Source organism: Caretta caretta, chromosome 1, assembly GCF_965140235.1.
Source record: "Caretta caretta isolate rCarCar2 chromosome 1, rCarCar1.hap1, whole genome shotgun sequence".
Lineage (NCBI taxonomy): Eukaryota > Metazoa > Chordata > Testudines > Cheloniidae > Caretta > Caretta caretta.
The window spans coordinates 124,677,443-124,696,778 of NC_134206.1; the positions used below are offsets into that span (position 1 = coordinate 124,677,443).

Sequence of the window (19,336 nt, forward strand, 5' to 3'; positions counted from 1 at the left end):
CACATTAGGTGTGCACACAGCCAGTAACTCAAAGAACCTCTCTTACTGGCAGTGAAAGAAGACCAGAATGACAGATTCTCTGTAAAACTGGCCATTTAAAAAAAATAAAAAAAGCCACTGCTGAGAGGTCTAACATAGGAACCTCATACTACTGTACTTTGCCATTTTTCAGACTAGAGCTGCACTTTAAGGGCAGGAATATCAGCTCGTGAGGAGAACTAGGCCATTAGAAGCACGTCTATGTTTACAAATGCTTTTACAAGTTGGCTTCTATAAGGGAGCCAGGTGGTGGGGAGCACAACAGCCTACAACCTTCATGTTTCAAAGTTGTAGCTGAGCTTGCACTGAGAAGTCAGCGTACTCATGGCAAGGCAAATCGTCATGACCCCCTGAATACCATGAAGGATGAAGCTTGAAATTAAGTCTGTAGGAGCCCTGCTGAGAAATTAGGCTTCAGGGTCAGACTTCGTTGGTGACTGCAAAGTGTTACAAGACTGCAGAACTTGATTTGTGTGAACTTCCACTAGACAATAACTTGTAGACTGGGTTCTATTTATAATCCTGATTAAGTGATTAGAATGCTGCTTGCATTTTCTCTTATTACACTCTGGTACTGGAAATCAACACCAGAGCTCATGTTACAAAAAGGGTATTCTTTCATTATGTGACATTGAGATATAACTTGGGTTACAAAGTATCTTCAATCATCACACAATATCCTGATCATTTTGTTACAGCAACCTTCCTGCAGTTTCGAAACATATTGCCTTCCTCAAGTCGTGGAAAACTCCTACGGATTTTTTCAGATTTTAGTTCTGAATAAGTATGCCAAACTGATTCAAGCTTTAAAGAAGCGTGTACACACATGGATAACCTGTAATATTTTTTATAAGGCATCTTGAAATTAAAATACTAAGACATTTGCTGTCTGTAATAAGTGAGTACAAGTAGATTACATGTATGAAAATCTTTATTTCAAAATACAAACATGATCCTTTAAACATTTTAAACAGATTTACACCGCAAACAAAAATAACTTACATCTTTTTGTACATTTTACATGAAAATCTGTTTAGCAGTAAAGTATTGCTGAAAACGTTCCATACCTAAATTCTCACTTACATTTCAAGGCACTACAACCTTCTGATTTAATTGAGTAACAAACGTCAACTTGTCTAGTAAGCAATCTCTTGCCATAGGTAGGCAGGTGAGAAGACAATTTCAAGCTGCTGTGACACTATTTGTTTGAATATTTATGGAATGTGTCAATAGCTAACCACTGAAAAGGAGGAACAAACAAAAACACTGAATGCCCACAAATTAGTGCACATCACAGATCAAGTAACATTTATACAAGGTTTAAAAAAATTGGTTCCTTCTACATGGAGTAAAATACCCATTTTGGCGTCAAGTATGAACACTAAAACAGACTTCGGTATTCGAGAATGGACATCAATGAAAGGACTTGAAGTTTAAAAGGGCAAAGTTAAAGTTGGGGCAAATAAAATGAGGGGGTGGAAAGGAAAGAGGAGAAGCTACGTTGTGCACTAATGTATTCGGCTTGTCCAATGAAACTACTCAAAAATACTGAGCCAAATCAGTCACTCACAGCTACTCTCATTCTTTTTACCAATGATACTGTTACTAGATTTTTGCCATGAGAGCACAAGCACTGCACAAGCAGTCTCCTTATTTCCCATCCTAGCACAGGGACTTCGGTTCACAGGTACAGAATGAAGGTGGTCAGTGCACTATGTATCAACTCTAGAGAGAATTATATAGTCATTTCTTAAAACCAATAGAGTACTTTACAGAAGAACTCAAATATGGTTACTCTTCCATTACGGAATTATGCAACATCTATAAATAAATATTTTAATCTATTTTACAAGCTATAAACTACTGAATAAATACAAAAAAGTTTTGTCATTCCATACAAATGCACTTCATTTTCTTTAAATGATAACCTAATTAATTTTGTAGCACAAAGAACTAAGTTTACTTTCTGTCAAGACAAATCCACTGAATTTTTATACATGTGTAGCAGACCTGCTGCAGACTGTCCTTTTCCTTCTGCAAGTGTTATCAGAATCACTCAAAGTCCTCTTCATAATCATAGTCATCCAAGTCTACATCAGCCAGATGGGATGGCATTTCAAAGAAAGGTCTTTTCTCCATCTGAAATTTTAGGACATTGGCCTTCTGATGGTCTACAGGATTCAGCTCTGCCTCATAACTAGGAAAGAGACAAGGAATAAAAAGAAGAATTAAAGAAAGGTCCAGAATCACAAGGAAGTGGGCAGGCATTAGTGTACTAGTGATGCACCTTCTTTAAGAGATTTACTTCCCACAAAAGTTAAGTAGCACATAAGTGTAGGTAAACTTAGGTTTGAATGTAGCAACGCTCAAGGAAGTTACCATGGCTGTTGTATTGGCTAATTTACTCTCTAGGTCAAACGTTATGAGATTTCGTACCCCTTTTCATAAAATTTACACCAGACATACTAGGAATTGAATCAATTAAAAGGACTCAAGCTCATAAGATAGGTCAGAGCTAGAGACCGCCAAATGCACCACATACATGTACTTGACAAGAAACAAATTCCCTTCTTTAGAAGGGTAGAAATTAGATTTGGAAACATATCAAAATGTGAAGGATAGTGAAGCTACAATGTTATTAAAAGTGCGCCTAATGAGGAAGAAGCCACAACAACCCAGTGGTAGAAAGCAGGTGGTAAGTCAAACTAAGCAGATGCGAGAAAACAAAAGCAACTTTTTTTCATTAATGACAAATAGCTACTTGATAAATGCTAAATGTATCCAGATCAAGAGAATGATTTCCACTGATTTTGGCAGTATCCAGAAAGATCAGTTTCAGCACCGTTGCTTTAACTGGGCATCCCACTCCAAAACTGAGAGAATTCTAAGTAGTTTTCTGAATGACCCCCAGTTTCTAGCACCCAGGAAGCAGTGCATCTCATGACCAGTTTAAAAATACCATTTATCATGCCTCAGTCATTTTCTGAGCCAGGGGTATCTTAGGTTCACATTTGTCATCCAAACTACCACTGAATGCCATCATTCTGCAAGATGCTGTCTTCCTACAGAAAGGAGCACTTTGAGTACTTACTGAGAACAGTTGCTCTGTCTGTTGCCTCCTCAACAAGGAACAGCAAGGACAAGCTGGTATACAGAGACACTAAAGAGATTCAATCCCCACTGAAGTTAGTGGGAATCTTTCCATTGCCTTCAATGGGCTTTGAATCACACCCTAAAGTGGCATTACATGGCAAATCACAAGATCATTCTTCCAGCAACTGACAGATCAAAGATTACCCCTCAGCCTATACGGTTTTTATACCAGGAATCCACTTGACAACCCTAAAATAGAATTGCTGGTCAGAAAAAGTTAGGTGTAATCATTTTCCCTCAGAGAATTCATCATCTCAAATGAAATACTGTGAAATTGTATTGATTTCATCAAAATTTCACATAGAAGAGAAAATGAAAAAAGTTTCACACTGCCAGAACATCCCATTTTGACATTTTTTGGGACAAAAAATTTCAATTTTTCCTTTCAATAACGACTTTCAATTTTAAATTTTGTATCACATTATAATGTCAAAATTGAAATGAAACATTTCAATCAATCCCAAATTAATTTTTATTTCAGAATTTTCTTTCACAAAGAGTTTAGAAATTCTAGGTTTCTACACTGGAATGAAAGAAAATTTCAAAATCTTCCATGAAACAAAATTTCTGTTCTCCACACAACTCTAATCATTATAAATGTTAGCAGAGATATTTCAAGGGCTAAATGGGATTTAGCCACACAGCTGTGTAAATGTGCCTGTGCTGGAGTGGGAGAGGGTAAAGCTTCTACTTTAAACAAATTAAAAATAGAACACACGAGTCAATTTTCCCTGACAAGTGTGTAAAAGCCTTAAAAACTTAAGTGTAATGTCTCAGATCCACTGCTTCTCACTTATATTAATTGGCTCACAGCAAATGGTGCCGAGAAGACAGAATTCACTGATTAACACCCTTTCACACTATGTCCATCTGGTTACAGAACAGAGACTAGATCTGTGTGTAAAAATACTCATTTTAAATTGTTGCACAACTTTAGTTGGGCATCTGTGAAGGACTGTGCAATTACACAGTCCAGTAAGAAAGCTTTAATAGTACTGTTGCTATTAATTTCTTTGCAGCCTATTCCAGGCTGGGGCTGAAATCCACACTTGCTATTGGACTTACTACTGAACAGTACCTGTCACACAGACACTCTGAATAGGAGTACTGACCCAGATTTTCACAAGTTTTACAGGCACAACTTGGTGGACTGTCTGGTCAGCAGAGCTCAGTCCCTCCAAAGAAGCATCCCTTCTGTAAGTTTTTGCTCACAAAATGTATTTGTCTGCTAGCCAGCGTTTGGGAATGCCAATGTGAAAAAGAAGAGCTGAAAAAAAGATAGATGCCCCCACCCCCACATTCCTTCCAACCATATACTTTGTTGATCAGATAAAGTACAGAGAGCTCAGTTACCCTTCTCCTTCCCTTTGAATACCAGGTCAGTCAGAATCAGCCATGTGGGAGATACCACTTTCTAAGTGGGATAAGACACAAAACACCTCTGTTTTCAGTGGAACAAGAAGTGGGATCTAGAGAAAGATCAAAATCTGCCATTTTGATTCTAAAATACAAGGTAGAACTCCACTGGCAGAGCCCACAGCATAAAGGTAATTAAAGATGCCCTCCCCTGTTGGATAGGCCATGGCTCCACCTGTCCTCCCTGGAGTGAATTTCCAGTAGGCCAGGTTGTCACAGTACGGTATACCAACCAGAGAATCTGCTCACAGAAAAATCCCAACTTTAATGCTGTTACCATTGTTTGTACTAGCATCGTGTTTCTTCAGTAGACCAGCAGCCGGGGCACACAAGTAGGTGACAGCATGGAAGCTGGCATGGGAAGACAGAAGCAGAAGTCTCACAGCAAGTGAATTGCGCTACAGGTCAGAAATGGACTTGTGAGAAAGTCTTAAAAGCTGGAAAATTGATTATTACAGCAGCCATTTATATAGAGTGAGCTAAGCAGAGGTGAGATCCCTACTTCAGAATTTTCTCTTGAATTTCTAGAACAGAATAGAGTTTTGTATATTTATAGGCTTTTCTATGGCTCTCATCACTCTAGTACATGTGCACCTGTCTCAGTGACAATCACTGCCCACACACTCACACTGTAAAGGATCAGTGCAATATGCTGGTGGCAGTGCTTTAAGTGTGGCCCCTTCAGCATTTTGTTTTGAGAGGCAGAACAGCTGGGTGACAGCAGTGCTGAAAGCCAGCAATATAGAAATGCTGATTCTAGTCACTGCCATTATAAAAAAGTAAGAGATGGCACAATTAAGCAACACAACTGCATTAGTTTTTCAATATGTTTCCAAAAACGCATATACATGATCACAAGATCTCACATCCAAGTTGCTTTGTGCATCCCAGATATTAGAAATTTTAGAATGGGGGCAGCTAGATGCCACCATGGTTACTGGGCCCAGCTATGTCAATTTAAGGTAGAGGTGAGAGAATTAGAGACTGAATTTACTGCTAACGTAACATCTGAATGGGTCCACCATGTCTGTCAGGCTCTATCATGAGTCCCTGGCTGTAAAGTTTCAGGTGCCTTCGAAGAGAAGGTAAACAGTGACTGTGAATTCAGAAATAAGGATACCTAGTTAAGGTATATAAAGGCTCAGTCTTAACCTTGATCACTAAAATCAATGTGGCAAAGTCCTGGATATTTATAAACATGTAAGTGGAACTCCACAGCTTGGTGTGTTAAATCAATGGAATGTCCACACTGTGTATGCACAGAATTCAAATATTTAGTACTTTGTTTCATTCTTTGTAATCAGAATAAATTTTCATACATCAGAATATATTTGTCCCCATTTAAGATTCAGTTGATGGATATTGTAAATTAAGAAGCTGTTTGAGTTCTGGGGCACAAAATAATGCATCGGAAAATGTCTTCAGTACGAGACATCTTTTCATATTCAGATAATCCTAAAAAGCAGCCAAACAATCTCAAAATTTTCCCAAAATATTCATTACATGGCTGAGAACAAGCATGAGAAACTTCATCCTAAAGGTTAAATTTTTCACTTATGTGCGCCTGAAAACAAGGGTTTACAATGAAAGTGACTCTTCAGCCATGATTATGGGGTTCCTAACAGACACTATAATTTACAGTCTTCTACACCATTAATTCCTTCTTTTGGAGACTGAAATAGATTCTTCGAAAAAAGTAAACACCCAGAATGTACTCTTTGCATTTATGCCACTGTGCACACATGGCACAGTAAGGAAAGAGGTGGCAAAAACTTTTTTCAGTCATAAGGGGTGGCAGCCCATAGACGCTGTCCTATACTGCAAAGTTAACCAATTTCTATTCCATGCTAGAAGATATCTGCACTTTGGACGAGAGTAAATAAGATGTTCATCCTGCACTACCATTCTATTATTCCTGGTTTAAGACCCCCATATACTCAAAAGGGTATTTAAACAAACACTCCTCAAGTTGCCCATATGCCAGCATTTATGCAGTACTTTGGTTATTTCTTAATTACTAAGGAGCCCAGCCCACACACCCACCATATCAGAAACTTCAGACAGATTTATTTAAAGTTTTATAGGTAAAATATTTTTGTCTAGGTCCTTTATTTTTTCCTCTCACTTTCCAAACACCATTCAAATTAATAGGAATTCTCAATCTAAAAAAGAAAGGTTAAAATCTGTACTGGAATGCCCTGTTTCTAGATAGGACTGTACTGAATCCTCTGATATCACCACTGATATTCCCAAAGGATTAATTGGAACAAACTTTATGCTGAATTTAAAAACAAATTTGGATTTTCAGAGAGTTGCATACATGAAGAAAGGCCAACATTACCACTTACAAAAGTAAACAAGAGATCAGGAGGCTAATCAGTTCCTTTATATACTGCAGTAACTTAAAGCCATATGCCAATTTCGTCATCTATTGTAAGAAAAGCTCTATTTTAAAATCAGTTTACTCATCACTATTTATAATCTTGCATTTCTCTTGGCCTCAACAAAGTCAAATGAAGTCTGCTTCATTTTCAGGTTCTTACACTACAGAGAAAAGGTTTATTTAACTGTTTCTTTGGAATATTAAAATTGTAAAAACATTTTTACTGGTCTTTGGTTTTATAAAACCTTGTTTTAACAGCATTTAAACTGTGAGCCAACTCTAAATTGACTACAAAACTTATCTTGTCCTACTCCTTAAACACTAATATTTGTTTGCTTTGAGTCTTCTAGTAACTCACTTGCCAACTTCAACCTATTACTGTACACATGGATTTTAGTAGCTGTCCTAGTTTTGCTGCATTAGAGATATATTCATTTGGCACTTCCAAGCCAATGGTCTCTAAATTGATAATGTAGGATCTAGGCAGAAAAGCCCAATAAAAAAAGATCAGTAAGTTATAAATATTGGTAGTTTCAATCGGGGGACCTGTTTAAATCAACATAAGAATGGCCATACCAGCTCAGACCAATGGTCCACCTACCCCAGTATCTTATCTTCCAACAGTGGCCAAGGGCAGATGCTTCACAGGGAATGAACAGAACAGGGCAATTATCAAGTGATCCCCTATCATCCAGTCCCAGCATCTGGCATTCAGAGGCTCAGGGAAGTCCAGACTATGTGCTTTAAATCATGACTTAAATCTAGGTTTCCTGCTTTCTGATTTAAGTCATCAATTTTAATTGTATTTTGCATTTATATATTAGTTATTTTCTTAAGGAAAGACATTCTCTTTGGTTGGTAACCATTAAAATACACTGATTTGCAACTAAATATAGCCTTTGCATTAAATTTGGTGCTTCTTTTTGCTAACCAGGAGGATACACTATAGTTAAACACATTTAATTAAGAAATTATAGAGGTTACTTTTTTTACTAGATTAAAAAACTTGTGAATTTTGTCAAGCTCTATTTGGATGGAAATTCAAATTCAATTAAAAATGCATAAAACAGCATTTTAAAAAACTAGAACTACCTTAAATGTGCTGGACACAAGGAAAAAGGTATATGAAAACATTTTGCATTTAAAATGGAGTTATTAGACAAAGGAAGCATTATCTGTAGTTACTGAACTGATTTGTTTCTGGTCACCCTGTCCCTCAAGATTTTACAACTAGAAGATCTCATATTTTCATACCAAATTTGTATTTATAGATTGGAAGAGAAAAAAAGCTTTCTTGTTTTTACAACTCCCAACTGGCTTCTTAACTTTGAATATGCTAGTCACTGACTTGAACTAGTTGAATAAATTGAAAAAAAAAAATTCTCTGCACACTTGCTGGTTTAGCACTTCAACAAACTCTGGTTCCAGCGGCTCAGCTAGTGATTTCAACTAGTTCAGTGGTTTGACTTTCTTTAAAGCTTGGCGGCAAATGCGTACTGCTTAATACTACTTTTTGTATTTAATGTAAATGATTTTAATAGTTATTTGTAACACGTTTAGGCCTTAACATATTATCAATTTCAAAAAATTTTAAACAGGTTTATTTAAAAAAATAAACTTGTATTACATTTAAATAAAGAAATCCAGTATCTATTTTTTCTAAAAGATTGTATAAAAGGAAGAGTATTTTATCCATGCTGGCTCCGATCAGGTAACAAAAATGCACTGCCTCACTTGAAAGATTAAAGTAAATTAGGAAGCCAGTACAGTAGATTCTGCTTAATAGCAACCTGAATATTAATAACTTCCAGTTAATAGCAACGTCCTAGTGATTTCAGTGTTAATGGGATTCAGGTATTGGCAATGCATGCTGCTTGTTCTTTGGAAGAAAGGCCCCAACTGCAGGCAGCTTTGCAAGGCTGCAGCCAGGGAAGAAGTTTTGGGCTATGCCTTCCCTAGATGCAGTCTTGCAGTTCTGCCTGCGGCTGGTGCCCACACACTTGGGGCCATACGCAGGAGGTATGGGCTACAGGCTGGGAAGGGAGGCTGTGGGCATGGTACCTCTCCCTGCACCTTCCCTAGTGGGGCTGCACACGGAATACAGTGCTGGGACATGCTGAGCCCTAACCCCCAGAAAGCAAATGGAGAGGTACTGTGCATCTCTGTGGGCCCCTACCACCTCTGCTACCTATAGAAAGCCCCTGCATCCAGGAAGCAGCCCCCTTCCCCATAGGCAGGTTTGCAGTCAGGAAAGGCACATCCTAGTGCTTCCTTCCCTGGCTGTAGTCTCAAAAACTTGCCTTTCACTTATTGGCAACTGCCCGATAATGACAATTTTTTGCTGGCAACTGAGGCTGGTTGCTAATCAGAAGAATCTACTGTAACTTTAAAAACACCCACCTCAATGATTAAAGGGTCAGAAAATTAAATCTTAAGGCAATGAGTGGTGCAAGTTATATAGCAAGAAAACACTGAGAAGCAAGACTGTGTAGAAACATGGTAAATTATGCCTACAGAAATATTTAGCAAACTTCGTAGGGAAACATCAGTTAAACCATACTCTAATAACTTCTCTCCTCCTAAGCATCAACATCCCCAGTTGAGAGGGTAGAAATTAAGAACATTAATTAAACTCAACTCTGGATCTTATGGAAGGATGTGATATTTAGAAACATGCAGCCCTGCACCAGTGGGAACCTCTGGACCTTCTCAAAACAAGCATCCTTACCTTAACATTTCCTTACCCTAGTGTGGGGCAAGGCTAGTAGTCAGAGAAATCAGAATCCCTAAAATTGTTACAGAAGGAATGTCAGTGTTCTGCTGATGCAGGGTTTTTTTTCTGGTAAAAACAGAAGAACATAAAACCACTAATAGCTGAATCTGAAGGAACATCTGATTACTTTACTGTGGCGGCATGTTATAGATGCTAGATTTACAAGTATGAAACTAAGAAATATAACCAGTTTCAGTTTATCTCCATGGTGTTGGGATTTATTTTTCCTTCCATTTTCCAATAGGTATTTACACATACAGTGTTTGCACTGACTCCTAAAAGCACACATTCAGGATACCAGTAACATTTAAGCAATAGTGGTCTTTCAGCCTGGGAATTTGCAAAAGGCTCATTACTTATGCCTGGACACATCTTTTTAAGAGGCCTCTTGGACTCAAGCTACTAGAACCTCTTGCGCAAACAAGCTCTAGAACAGAGGCTTGCAGTCTTTCTGGTCCTTTCCCGAGAAGATTTTGCAGGTGCCATAGCATTTAACTGAATGAGGCATAAAGGCACTTTTCATGCCCATCTGCTGTGGGAAACCCAGGAACATCAACATCCTTTATTTTTCCAGACAGATCTTACATCTTGTTGAGGCCGACGGCAACTTTAAAAAAAGGCAAAAATTTAAGTAGTGGTCTAAAGCTACAACAGCAAACACAGACCCTTAGTCCTAAATACTTACTATATAAAAGTATTTAGACTATTAAAAACTACATTTGAAAGACTAGCATGGAGTAAGGTAGATGTTGGATTTTGTGATTGCTCTAGCAGTTGGATAGCGAGTAGCTGAGGCATGATTAGATGGGTGGGGTATTTATTAGAGAAGGAAGAAAAATAGAGTTGTGTACTAGTTTAAAGTTGTTTCTATCTTACAGGGTTCAAAGTGGACCCTTTGTTTTTTTGAAGTTTTTTATTTGCACATTTTGTTTATTGAAAACCAGATTTTTCTGTAAATGAAAAGTTTTGATGTTTAAATAAATTTTGTGAAACTGCTTTTTTAAAAGTTGATCTTGATTTGGAAAAAGGACCTTTTTTGACAAAATCTTTGTAAAACTTCAACTAGTTTTAGCACTTATACCTCTGTCATTGGAATGTACTGCTTTAGATGCATGAGGATGCCCTCCTGGGCCCCTCAATACCCTCTAATTTACTGCTCAAAAAGGGTTCCTTGGCCACATAGCTAGGTATGGAACTGCTACAGTGGGACTCTGTTGAAGCAAGGTCATGATGGACATCAAAGGTGTTTAATACGCAGTACTCTAATTAATTTAGCTAACTCGTACTATTAACATTCCCCACATCGTTCTTACCCATCATTCCACTGGTCAGTAGCTGCCTCTTCAGCTACCAGGATATCATACTCTTCAGCAGCATATTTCTCCCAGTCAGAAATCTCTTGGCTTTCATTTTCACCATCCTGAACAGAATCAGTTTTAACATTTTATTTATGCATTAAATTTATGCATAATGCATGGTATTACATTTTGTATGTTTGTGTTTAACCAGACAAAGTTTACTTACCCTCAACATAGAAAATTGATCCTTCTGCTCATGGTCAAGGTATTTTTCAATGTTGAAAAAGGTATCAAAGAACACATTTGCTAACTTACACTTCTTTAAGTCATGGAGAGTAATTTTCTCTGGAAAAAGATTAAGAGATAAGTAGTAAAATATTAAAAAATAAAAACTGATTGAGCTGTGATTCAGCCCTTCTTTGAAAGTGCAAATGTGTTGAAAATTTAAAAGGAAAAAGTCACCATTTTGCTCAAGAACTAAAAATCTGTAAGATTAAACTGAAACAGTGCTGATAAAGTTACAACTTTCAGTAGCCATTTTGATGGAGACTGATTGATATGCTGTGGGTGCCTTATATAAAGAAATTATAACAGGTCCCAATCTGCCTTAATACTAGTTTAATGATAAACTTGAATATTTAAAGCTTCAAGTCAACATTTGATCACTGAAGCACAGGTGTCTGCTTGTGTGGGGTCACGTGCAGGATTGAAGCCTATGTTTAGGGTGGTTAACTCCTTAGTTAAGGTGACATTCTCTAAACCCTTATGGGTTTGAAGGGCTCCTGCTATTTCAGAACCAGCTGGAAGCAACTTCTCAGCTGGTTTTGTGCTCTCGCTGCTGTCTTATTTATTTTCCCCACATGTACAAAAGCACCGTTCCTTTCTGGAGGCAAGTCTTCCTGGATGTGAGCGTAGCTTCTTCTGGGATCCATCTGCCCCCAGGATTTTCCCCTGGTCCCTCACCTATTTCTCCACAACAGCCTCTCCTACTATTCTCCTGCTACAATCCCACCACCTGCCTCTTCCTCCTCCAGTCCAGTGAACAGCCTGTTCAGCTGCAGTGCAGCTCTCCTTTCTCACTACCCCTTCCTCAGCCCTCCAGCTTCACCATACACTAGCAAAGTGCAAGTGAGTCATTGAATTGTAACTCCCTTGCTGGACAATGGCTGTTGATGGTTGTTCAACACCTGACAGGGTGCTAGTTAGTCCCTTGTCCTTAGGGATCTAATATCTGGGCAGTTCCCCAACTCACAGCATATTTAGTGCTTTAGTCAGTTTCTTTTCAACCTCCTTAGAGAAGTTTTGTAACCTTTAAATAGCCCTTAATTTGAGCAGGGAAGGTGGGTGGTGAGTGTGAGACTTCAAAATAATTACTATGTTCAGTGAACAAAAATTATAGGCAAGTACAACAGATTCACACTCCTGGAGACTATTAAAATCCAAGCATGTCTAAGAACTGAGTGCATGAAATCTAGCAAGATCACTTTAAATGTCTTAGAAAAAAAATATGACTATGTATAGATAATACCATAAAAAGTGTCAATAAGGAAGCGTTACTGAAATTTAGTTCCACAAGAAAAATTAATAGCTGTCTGAAAGATGAGAGAACTGAGCTATGCATCCTATGCCTTAAAAAAACAAACACAAGAGAGGGAGACCAGCCCGAAATTTATGCTACAATACTGAGTCCACACAATGATATTTTGTGAATACATTATATGTTTGGAACTTCATGCGTCTACTCTGCAAATCTGTTGGATGGAAACCAATACAAGGCTGGTTGTTACTGAAATAGGTTACAGGAAGCCTAAAAGTTCAGCCCAAATAAGGATTATTATTTGATAAACATTTACACATTTAGACATTACACGAGTCAAGCTGTCTAAAAGTAGTGTCAAACAGATTGATGGACTCCAAAGCCTTATCCTGAGCTAGAAGCCAAAGCTTCCAACACGCAACATGTGGAGCAGATGAAAGTGGCTTGAAAACGTGGTAATAAACAGAATAAGGGATAGAGATTACTGTTGCACACTTCAGTACCTTAAGGAGTTTAGAAAAAGCAAACAAAATTACTTGGATTATGGAAAACTGTGGAATAGATCAGTTGCTACAGCCTGATGCTCACTTAATATTTAAGAGTTTTTATCAGGAATAACATTTTCTATATTAAACTTGAGTTTCTCTAGGTTTCATCAGCTAAGGGTCAAATTTAGGAAGATTAAAATGCAGTAAACCCCTACGGAATTTTAATTGAATGTCAGCTGCTCAACTCTTTTGAAGATCAGGCCACTTTTTAGGTGCCTAAACATGGATTTAGGATACTAGCATTAGGCACCCACGTTTGAAAAGTATTGTCCTTGTCTAGGACAAGTCATTCCACAGCTAATTGACAGACATTAAAGATAAATGAACTATTAAATATTATATTTCATCGCAGGAGCACAAGTGAAATGAGAATACTATAGCTGCAGTATGGAGCCTGTCAGTTAAAGTGAGACAGACAGCCCTGGGTCGCAGTCAGTGATACAGGATTTCAATTTTTGAGCACACTCAACCTAGCTATGAGAAGGAACATATGGATTCATATAAATAAAAGACTAAATTAAATTTTAAAAAGGGAGGTCCTCTTGATTTTAATGTGCAAAGCAATTCACTCAGACATGTCATTTCAGAAGCACAAACATGTTCCAGTGGAAGGACCCCCGTTACAGAACTATTAACCCACATCAGTATTTTCTGGTCTAATTTTTTTTTTGCTGAACTAGTAACTAAGATTAGGCCTAACAATCTGATTCTTACTATAAAAGCAGACTGATACTCTAGGCTGATCAGTAAACAGCTACTTCTGCTTAACTAGGAATATTAAGCTTGATCAACTAGCAAAGGCAGATTCACAACACAGCCCAGTGATGACCCCATAGGCAAAGACCAAATTAATCTGAGGCAGCAGAAAATAAATAGTTATAGAATGGAAAGAAGCCCCTTACCATCACATTGTGGCTTTACAAGATCCAGCATCTGACACAGACAGTCTTCAAAAGGTAGAGGTTCAATGGCCATGTTATCCAGTTTTTGACACTGTTCCTCATAAAAGTACTCCAGTTCATACATAGACAATGCACCATCCCCATCAAGATCCATACAGCGAAACCAGTATTCAATGCTGAAATAAGTGATAACACTAACTGTTTACTGCATGAATGACTCTTTGCAAACATTTAATTTAAAAAAAAACAAACTTTTACAGACATTGGACAGCTCACTGATCCCATTGCATAGCTTTAAGCATACCTAGTAGGGATTTGCATTAAGTCAAGAATGGACTATCATGATACAGCAGACTTCTGCATAAACACTTCTCTCACCAGGTGCTGACTCAGGTACAATACAGGGTAAGCTATATTGTGCATTTTAAAAATACCTGTAAATTAAGTAGGTAGGAGGACCTAATTCCACCTCTGATATTTGGCCACAATTCCCAGTGAAGTCAATGGAAAGTGAAGTCAAATTCTGGCTTCCTACAAAAGTTCACATTGAAGAACTACCTTATATTTCATCAACACCTCATAGTTCTGCTCTGTCATAATGCAGCTCTTACTAAAGTCTTTCACAGCATATAGCAATGCAGAATTTGTTTCATTATTTGCGAGCCTATCCCTACTCAGTATTAGGGTGCAATAAAATATAACCCCGTAAAATAGCAGCACTACTTAGGGCAGGTCTACTCTATGGCAGGGATCAACGCTCTGAGATCGATCCACTGGCAGTAAAGACCCACTAAATCGACTGCAGATAGCTCTCTAGTCAATCCCTGTACTCTACCCCCGACGAGAAGTCTTTTCAGATAATTATTATCACTCGCAGTGTAGACCCTGGGGTAACTCCACCTAAGATACGTCAACTCCAGCCACATTATTCACATAGCTGAAGTTGCGTAGCGTAGGTAGACTTATTGTGGTAATGTAAACATAGCCTCAGTTAACCATATTCATAGGCATTAAAAGAGTGCTTTGGGGAGGCATTAATGAAGAACCAATACTGAAGAGAGAAAACTCTGACGTAAAGAAATTTCCTTAGCCAGCTTCCTTTTACAAACCTACTTTTTCTATAGATTGGTATTAGGTTAATAACTTCCTCCTTGCCAGTTTAGATTCACTTTGCTTGTGCAGTGACATCTGTCTCACACATTTGGCATTATAACCTCACTATAATGTCAGAAGGGAATGAACATGTTTAGGGGGAGGTTTAGGTTGGATATTAGGAAAAACTTTTTCACTAGGAGGGTGGTGAAGCACTGGAATGCGTTACCAAGGGAGGTGGTGGAATCTCCTTCCTTAGAAGTTTTCAAGGTCAGGCTTGACAAAGCCCTGGCTGGGATGATTTAGTTGGGGGATTGGTCCTGCTTTGAGCAGGGAGTTGGACTAGACGACCTCCTGAGGTCCCTTCCAACCCTGATATTCTATGATTCTATGTTCAAGGAAGGTCTTGTTTAAAAGTAAGAGCTTTGAAAATTACCAAGTCTAGTTAGAAAGAACAACTTTATATAAAGGATAGGTGGATTGTTTAAGCCTGAAATTTCTGAAAATGTTCCTCTAACACAAAACGCCTCTTTAAATGAATCAGACTCAACAGCTGAAATGAGGCCAAAGAAAATCAAATGAAACATACGGATTAAAAAACACTCATTAGGAGCCTTCTATTAAATTTCAAAGCGATTTACATTTGGTCAGGTAGGTATGTTCTGCCAGTTTATAGCTAGTGGCAGTGCCAATAAAGCCAGTTTCTAGTTATGCTCAAGTGTCAGTTAACTCTTACCTAGTTGGAGTCTTTTTGTCCTCTTCAGATATCAAAAACCAGACAAAATCAGCATAGCTAAGTTTTCCTTCTTTCTGTGCTTTTTTGCCCCTTAAAGGCCAATGCAGGTATTGACATAAATGGAAAACAAGAATGCGTAAGTATTTTAAGACATTGAAATACTGCAACAAAACTGGGACTAGACTTCACCACTGGAAAAGGGTCATTTTCATTTTGTTCATGTTAATTTTAAAATTTACTCAAAAGCTTACATCATAGTTGAAGTTAGGGAATGCAGCTCTGGCTCAGGATCAGCAACACTCCGTGTGCTGCCCCAGCCTTAACACATCCTGTATGAAAGAACAGGGGAAGTGGATGGCACAGAGTACGGTGAGGAGGAATCCTCAGCTGGCTCTTTAGATAAGCTGATTAGGCCTCAATAGGACTATTGTGTCCAGTTCTGGGTACCACATTTCAGGAAAGATCTGGACTTTCAGTCCAGAGAAGAGCAACAAAAATGATTAAAGGTCTAGAAAACATGACCTGTGAGGGAAGACTGAAAAAAATGGGTTTGTTTAGTCGAGAGAAGAGAAGAGGGGGAAGACGACAGGATAACAGTTTTCAAGTACATAAAGTTACAAGGAGAAGGGAGAAAAAAATTTCTTGTTAACCTCTGAGGATAGGACAAGAAGCAATGGGCTTAAATTGCAGCAAGGGCAGTTTAGGTTGGACATCAGAAAAAACTTCCTGTCAGGGTAGGTAAGCACTGGAATAAATTGCTAGGGAAGGAGGTTTTGGAATAACCATCATTGGAGATTTTTAAGAGCAGGTTAGACAAACACCTGTCAGGGATGGTCTACACCAGTGGTTCCCAAACTTGTTCTGCCGCTGGTGCAGGGAAAGCCCCTGGCAGGCTGGGCCGGTTTGTTTACCTGCTGCATCTGCAGGTTCAGCTGATCGCGGCTCCCACTGGCTGCGGTTCGCTGCTTCAGGCCAATGGGGGCTGAGGGAAGCGGCGCAGGCCGAGGGACGTACTGGCCGCCACTTCCCACAGCCCCCATTGGCCTGGAGCAGCGAACCGCAGCCAATGGGAGCCGCGATCGGTTGAACCTTCGGACACGGCAGGTAAACAAACCAGCCCGGCCTGGCAGGGGCTTTCCCTGCACAAGTGGCGGAACACGTTTGGGAACCACTGGTCTAGACAATACTTAGCCCTGTCATGAGTGCAGGTGACTGGATTAGAAGATCTCTTCAGGTCCCTTCCAGTCCTATGATTATGGCTGCTTAGGCAGCAAGTGGGGCTGACAATGTGGTTCACTATTATGGATATATAAAAATTTTAGAATTACATTTGAATTAAAAAAAAATACAAAAGTTGTACAGCATTTTGTAGCCTAATCAGAGTGCTTGGAAAGCAACAAAGAAAGAGTGACAATGTGTTTTGGCAAAACCATTATTGCTTTTCCTTTGTTGCTTTCCAAGCACTTATATCTATATGGCTGTAAAGCAATTAAAAAAATTAATCGCGATTAATTGCGCTGTTAAACAATAATAGAATACCATTTATTTACATATTTTTGGATGTTTTTCTATATTTTCAAATACATTGATTTCAGTTACAACACAGAATACATAGTGTACAGTGCTCACTTTTCTTATTACAAATATTTGCACCGTAAAAACACACAAGAAATAGTATTTTTCAATTAACCTAATACAAGTACTGTATTGCAATCTGTCATGAGAGTTGAACTTACAAATGTAGAATTATGTACAGAAACTGCCTTCAAAAATAAAGCCATGTAAAACTTTAGAGCCTGCCAAGTCCATTCAGTCCTAATTCTTATTCAGTTAATCGCTAAGGCAAACATTTGTTTACATTTGCAGGAGATAATGCTGCCCACTTCTTGTTTACAATGTCACCTGAAAGTGAGAACAGGCACTCTCATGCTACTGATGTAGCTGGCATTGCAAGATATTTATGTGCCAGATGTGCTAAAGATTCATATGCCCCTTCATGCTTCAACCACCATTCCAGAGGGCATGTATCCATGCTGATAACAGGTTCAGCTCGATAACAACCCAAAGCAGTGAGGACCAACGCATGTTCATTTTCATCATCTGAGTTAGATGCCACCAGCAGAAGATTGATTTTCTTTTTAATGGTTTGGGTTCTGTAGTTTCCACAGCAGAGTGTTGCTCTTTCACACCTCATCCCTCTCAGACTTTGGAAGGCACTTCAGATTCTTAAACCTTCGGTTGAGTGCTGTAGCTATCTTTAGAAATCTCACATTGGTACCTTCTTTCCGTTTTATGAAATCTTCAGTGAAAGTGTTCTTAAAATGAACAACACGAGTTGGGTCATCATCCAAGACTGCTATAACATGAAATATATGGCACAATGACGGTAAAACAGAGCAGGGGACGTACAATTCTCCCCCAAGGAGTTCAGGCACAAATTTAATTAACGCATTTTTTTAAACGAACGTTGTCAACATGGAATCATGTCCTCTGGAATGGTGGCCGAAGTATGAAGGGGCATATGAATGTTTAGCATATCTGGCATGTAAATAACTTGCAATGCCAGCTACAAAAGTGGCATGCAAAGGCTGTTCTTATTTACAAGGTCACCAGAAAGTGAGAAGAGGGCAGCATTATCTCCTATAAATGTAAACAAATCTTGTTTGTCTTTGCGAATGGCTGAACAAAAAGTAGGACTGAGTGGACTTGGAGGCTCTGAAGTTTTACATTGTTTTGTTTGAGTGCAGTTATGTAACCAAAAAAAAAAAATCTACATTTGTAAGTTGCACTTTCACACAAAGACTGTACTGCAGTACTTGTATGATGTGAACTGAAAAATACTATTTCTTTTGTTTATCATTTTTACAGTGCAAATATTTGTAATCAAAAATGCCCTTTGATTTCAATTACAACACGATACAATATATATGAAAATGTAGTAAAACATTCAAAATATTTAATAAATTTCAATTGATATTCTATTGTTTAACAGTGCAATTAAAACTGATTAATCGTAATTAATTTTTTTTAATCACAATTAATTTTTGAGTAAATCGTGTGAGTTAACTGTGACTGATCAACAGCACACACATACATATATATATAAAAATATAAATATAAGATACTTTCTGAATTATTCACTTCCATTTCATTTCTGTTCTTATACTGCACTGATCATTACAGTTTCCAAGCAACTTCCTTTGTGTCCTATACCTTCCAAAAGAACTTCGATTTTTACAAAACTGAACAATTAAAAAAAAAATCAGATAAGCAGCCTTGAGTTAGCACATCGTGAAATTTCTCCTGTACAGAATTCCTGTTTTTAAGCATCTTTCTGATACTCTGCTGATGTTTAGATCTTTTTGGGAAGTCATGAAACATGCCCAAGCACACTTCTTCCTCTCTGGGGCTGCCTACTGCCACTTTGGTTTCAGATTTTCTGCTATATTTACTGGTCAA

The 19,336-nt window shown here is 38.3% G+C and overlaps 1 protein-coding gene across 6 annotated transcripts in view; it reads right to left on the reverse strand.

Moving 5' to 3' along the window:
* Nucleotides 1–952: 952 nt before the first annotated feature.
* The window catches only part of PPP2R3B (protein phosphatase 2 regulatory subunit B''beta), an 89,749-nt gene continuing 71,365 nt past the window's right edge, over nucleotides 953–19,336 (reverse strand). For 4 of the 6 annotated variants that reach the window (XM_048859536.2, XM_048859530.2, XM_075131021.1 and 1 more), the window contains 5 exons: nucleotides 15,878–15,967; nucleotides 14,050–14,225; nucleotides 11,289–11,407; nucleotides 11,078–11,184; nucleotides 953–2,236 (listed from right to left, as the gene is read on the reverse strand). In XM_048859536.2, the coding sequence (XP_048715493.1) occupies nucleotides 2,092–2,236; nucleotides 11,078–11,184; nucleotides 11,289–11,407; nucleotides 14,050–14,225; nucleotides 15,878–15,967 (637 nt within the window). In that variant the 3' untranslated portion in view covers nucleotides 953–2,091. Of the gene's footprint in view, nucleotides 2,237–9,719; nucleotides 9,831–11,077; nucleotides 11,185–11,288; nucleotides 11,408–14,049; nucleotides 14,226–15,877; nucleotides 15,968–19,336 lie in introns of all 6 variants that reach the window. The other 2 variants (XM_075131023.1, XM_048859555.2) reach the window with 2 other exon arrangements.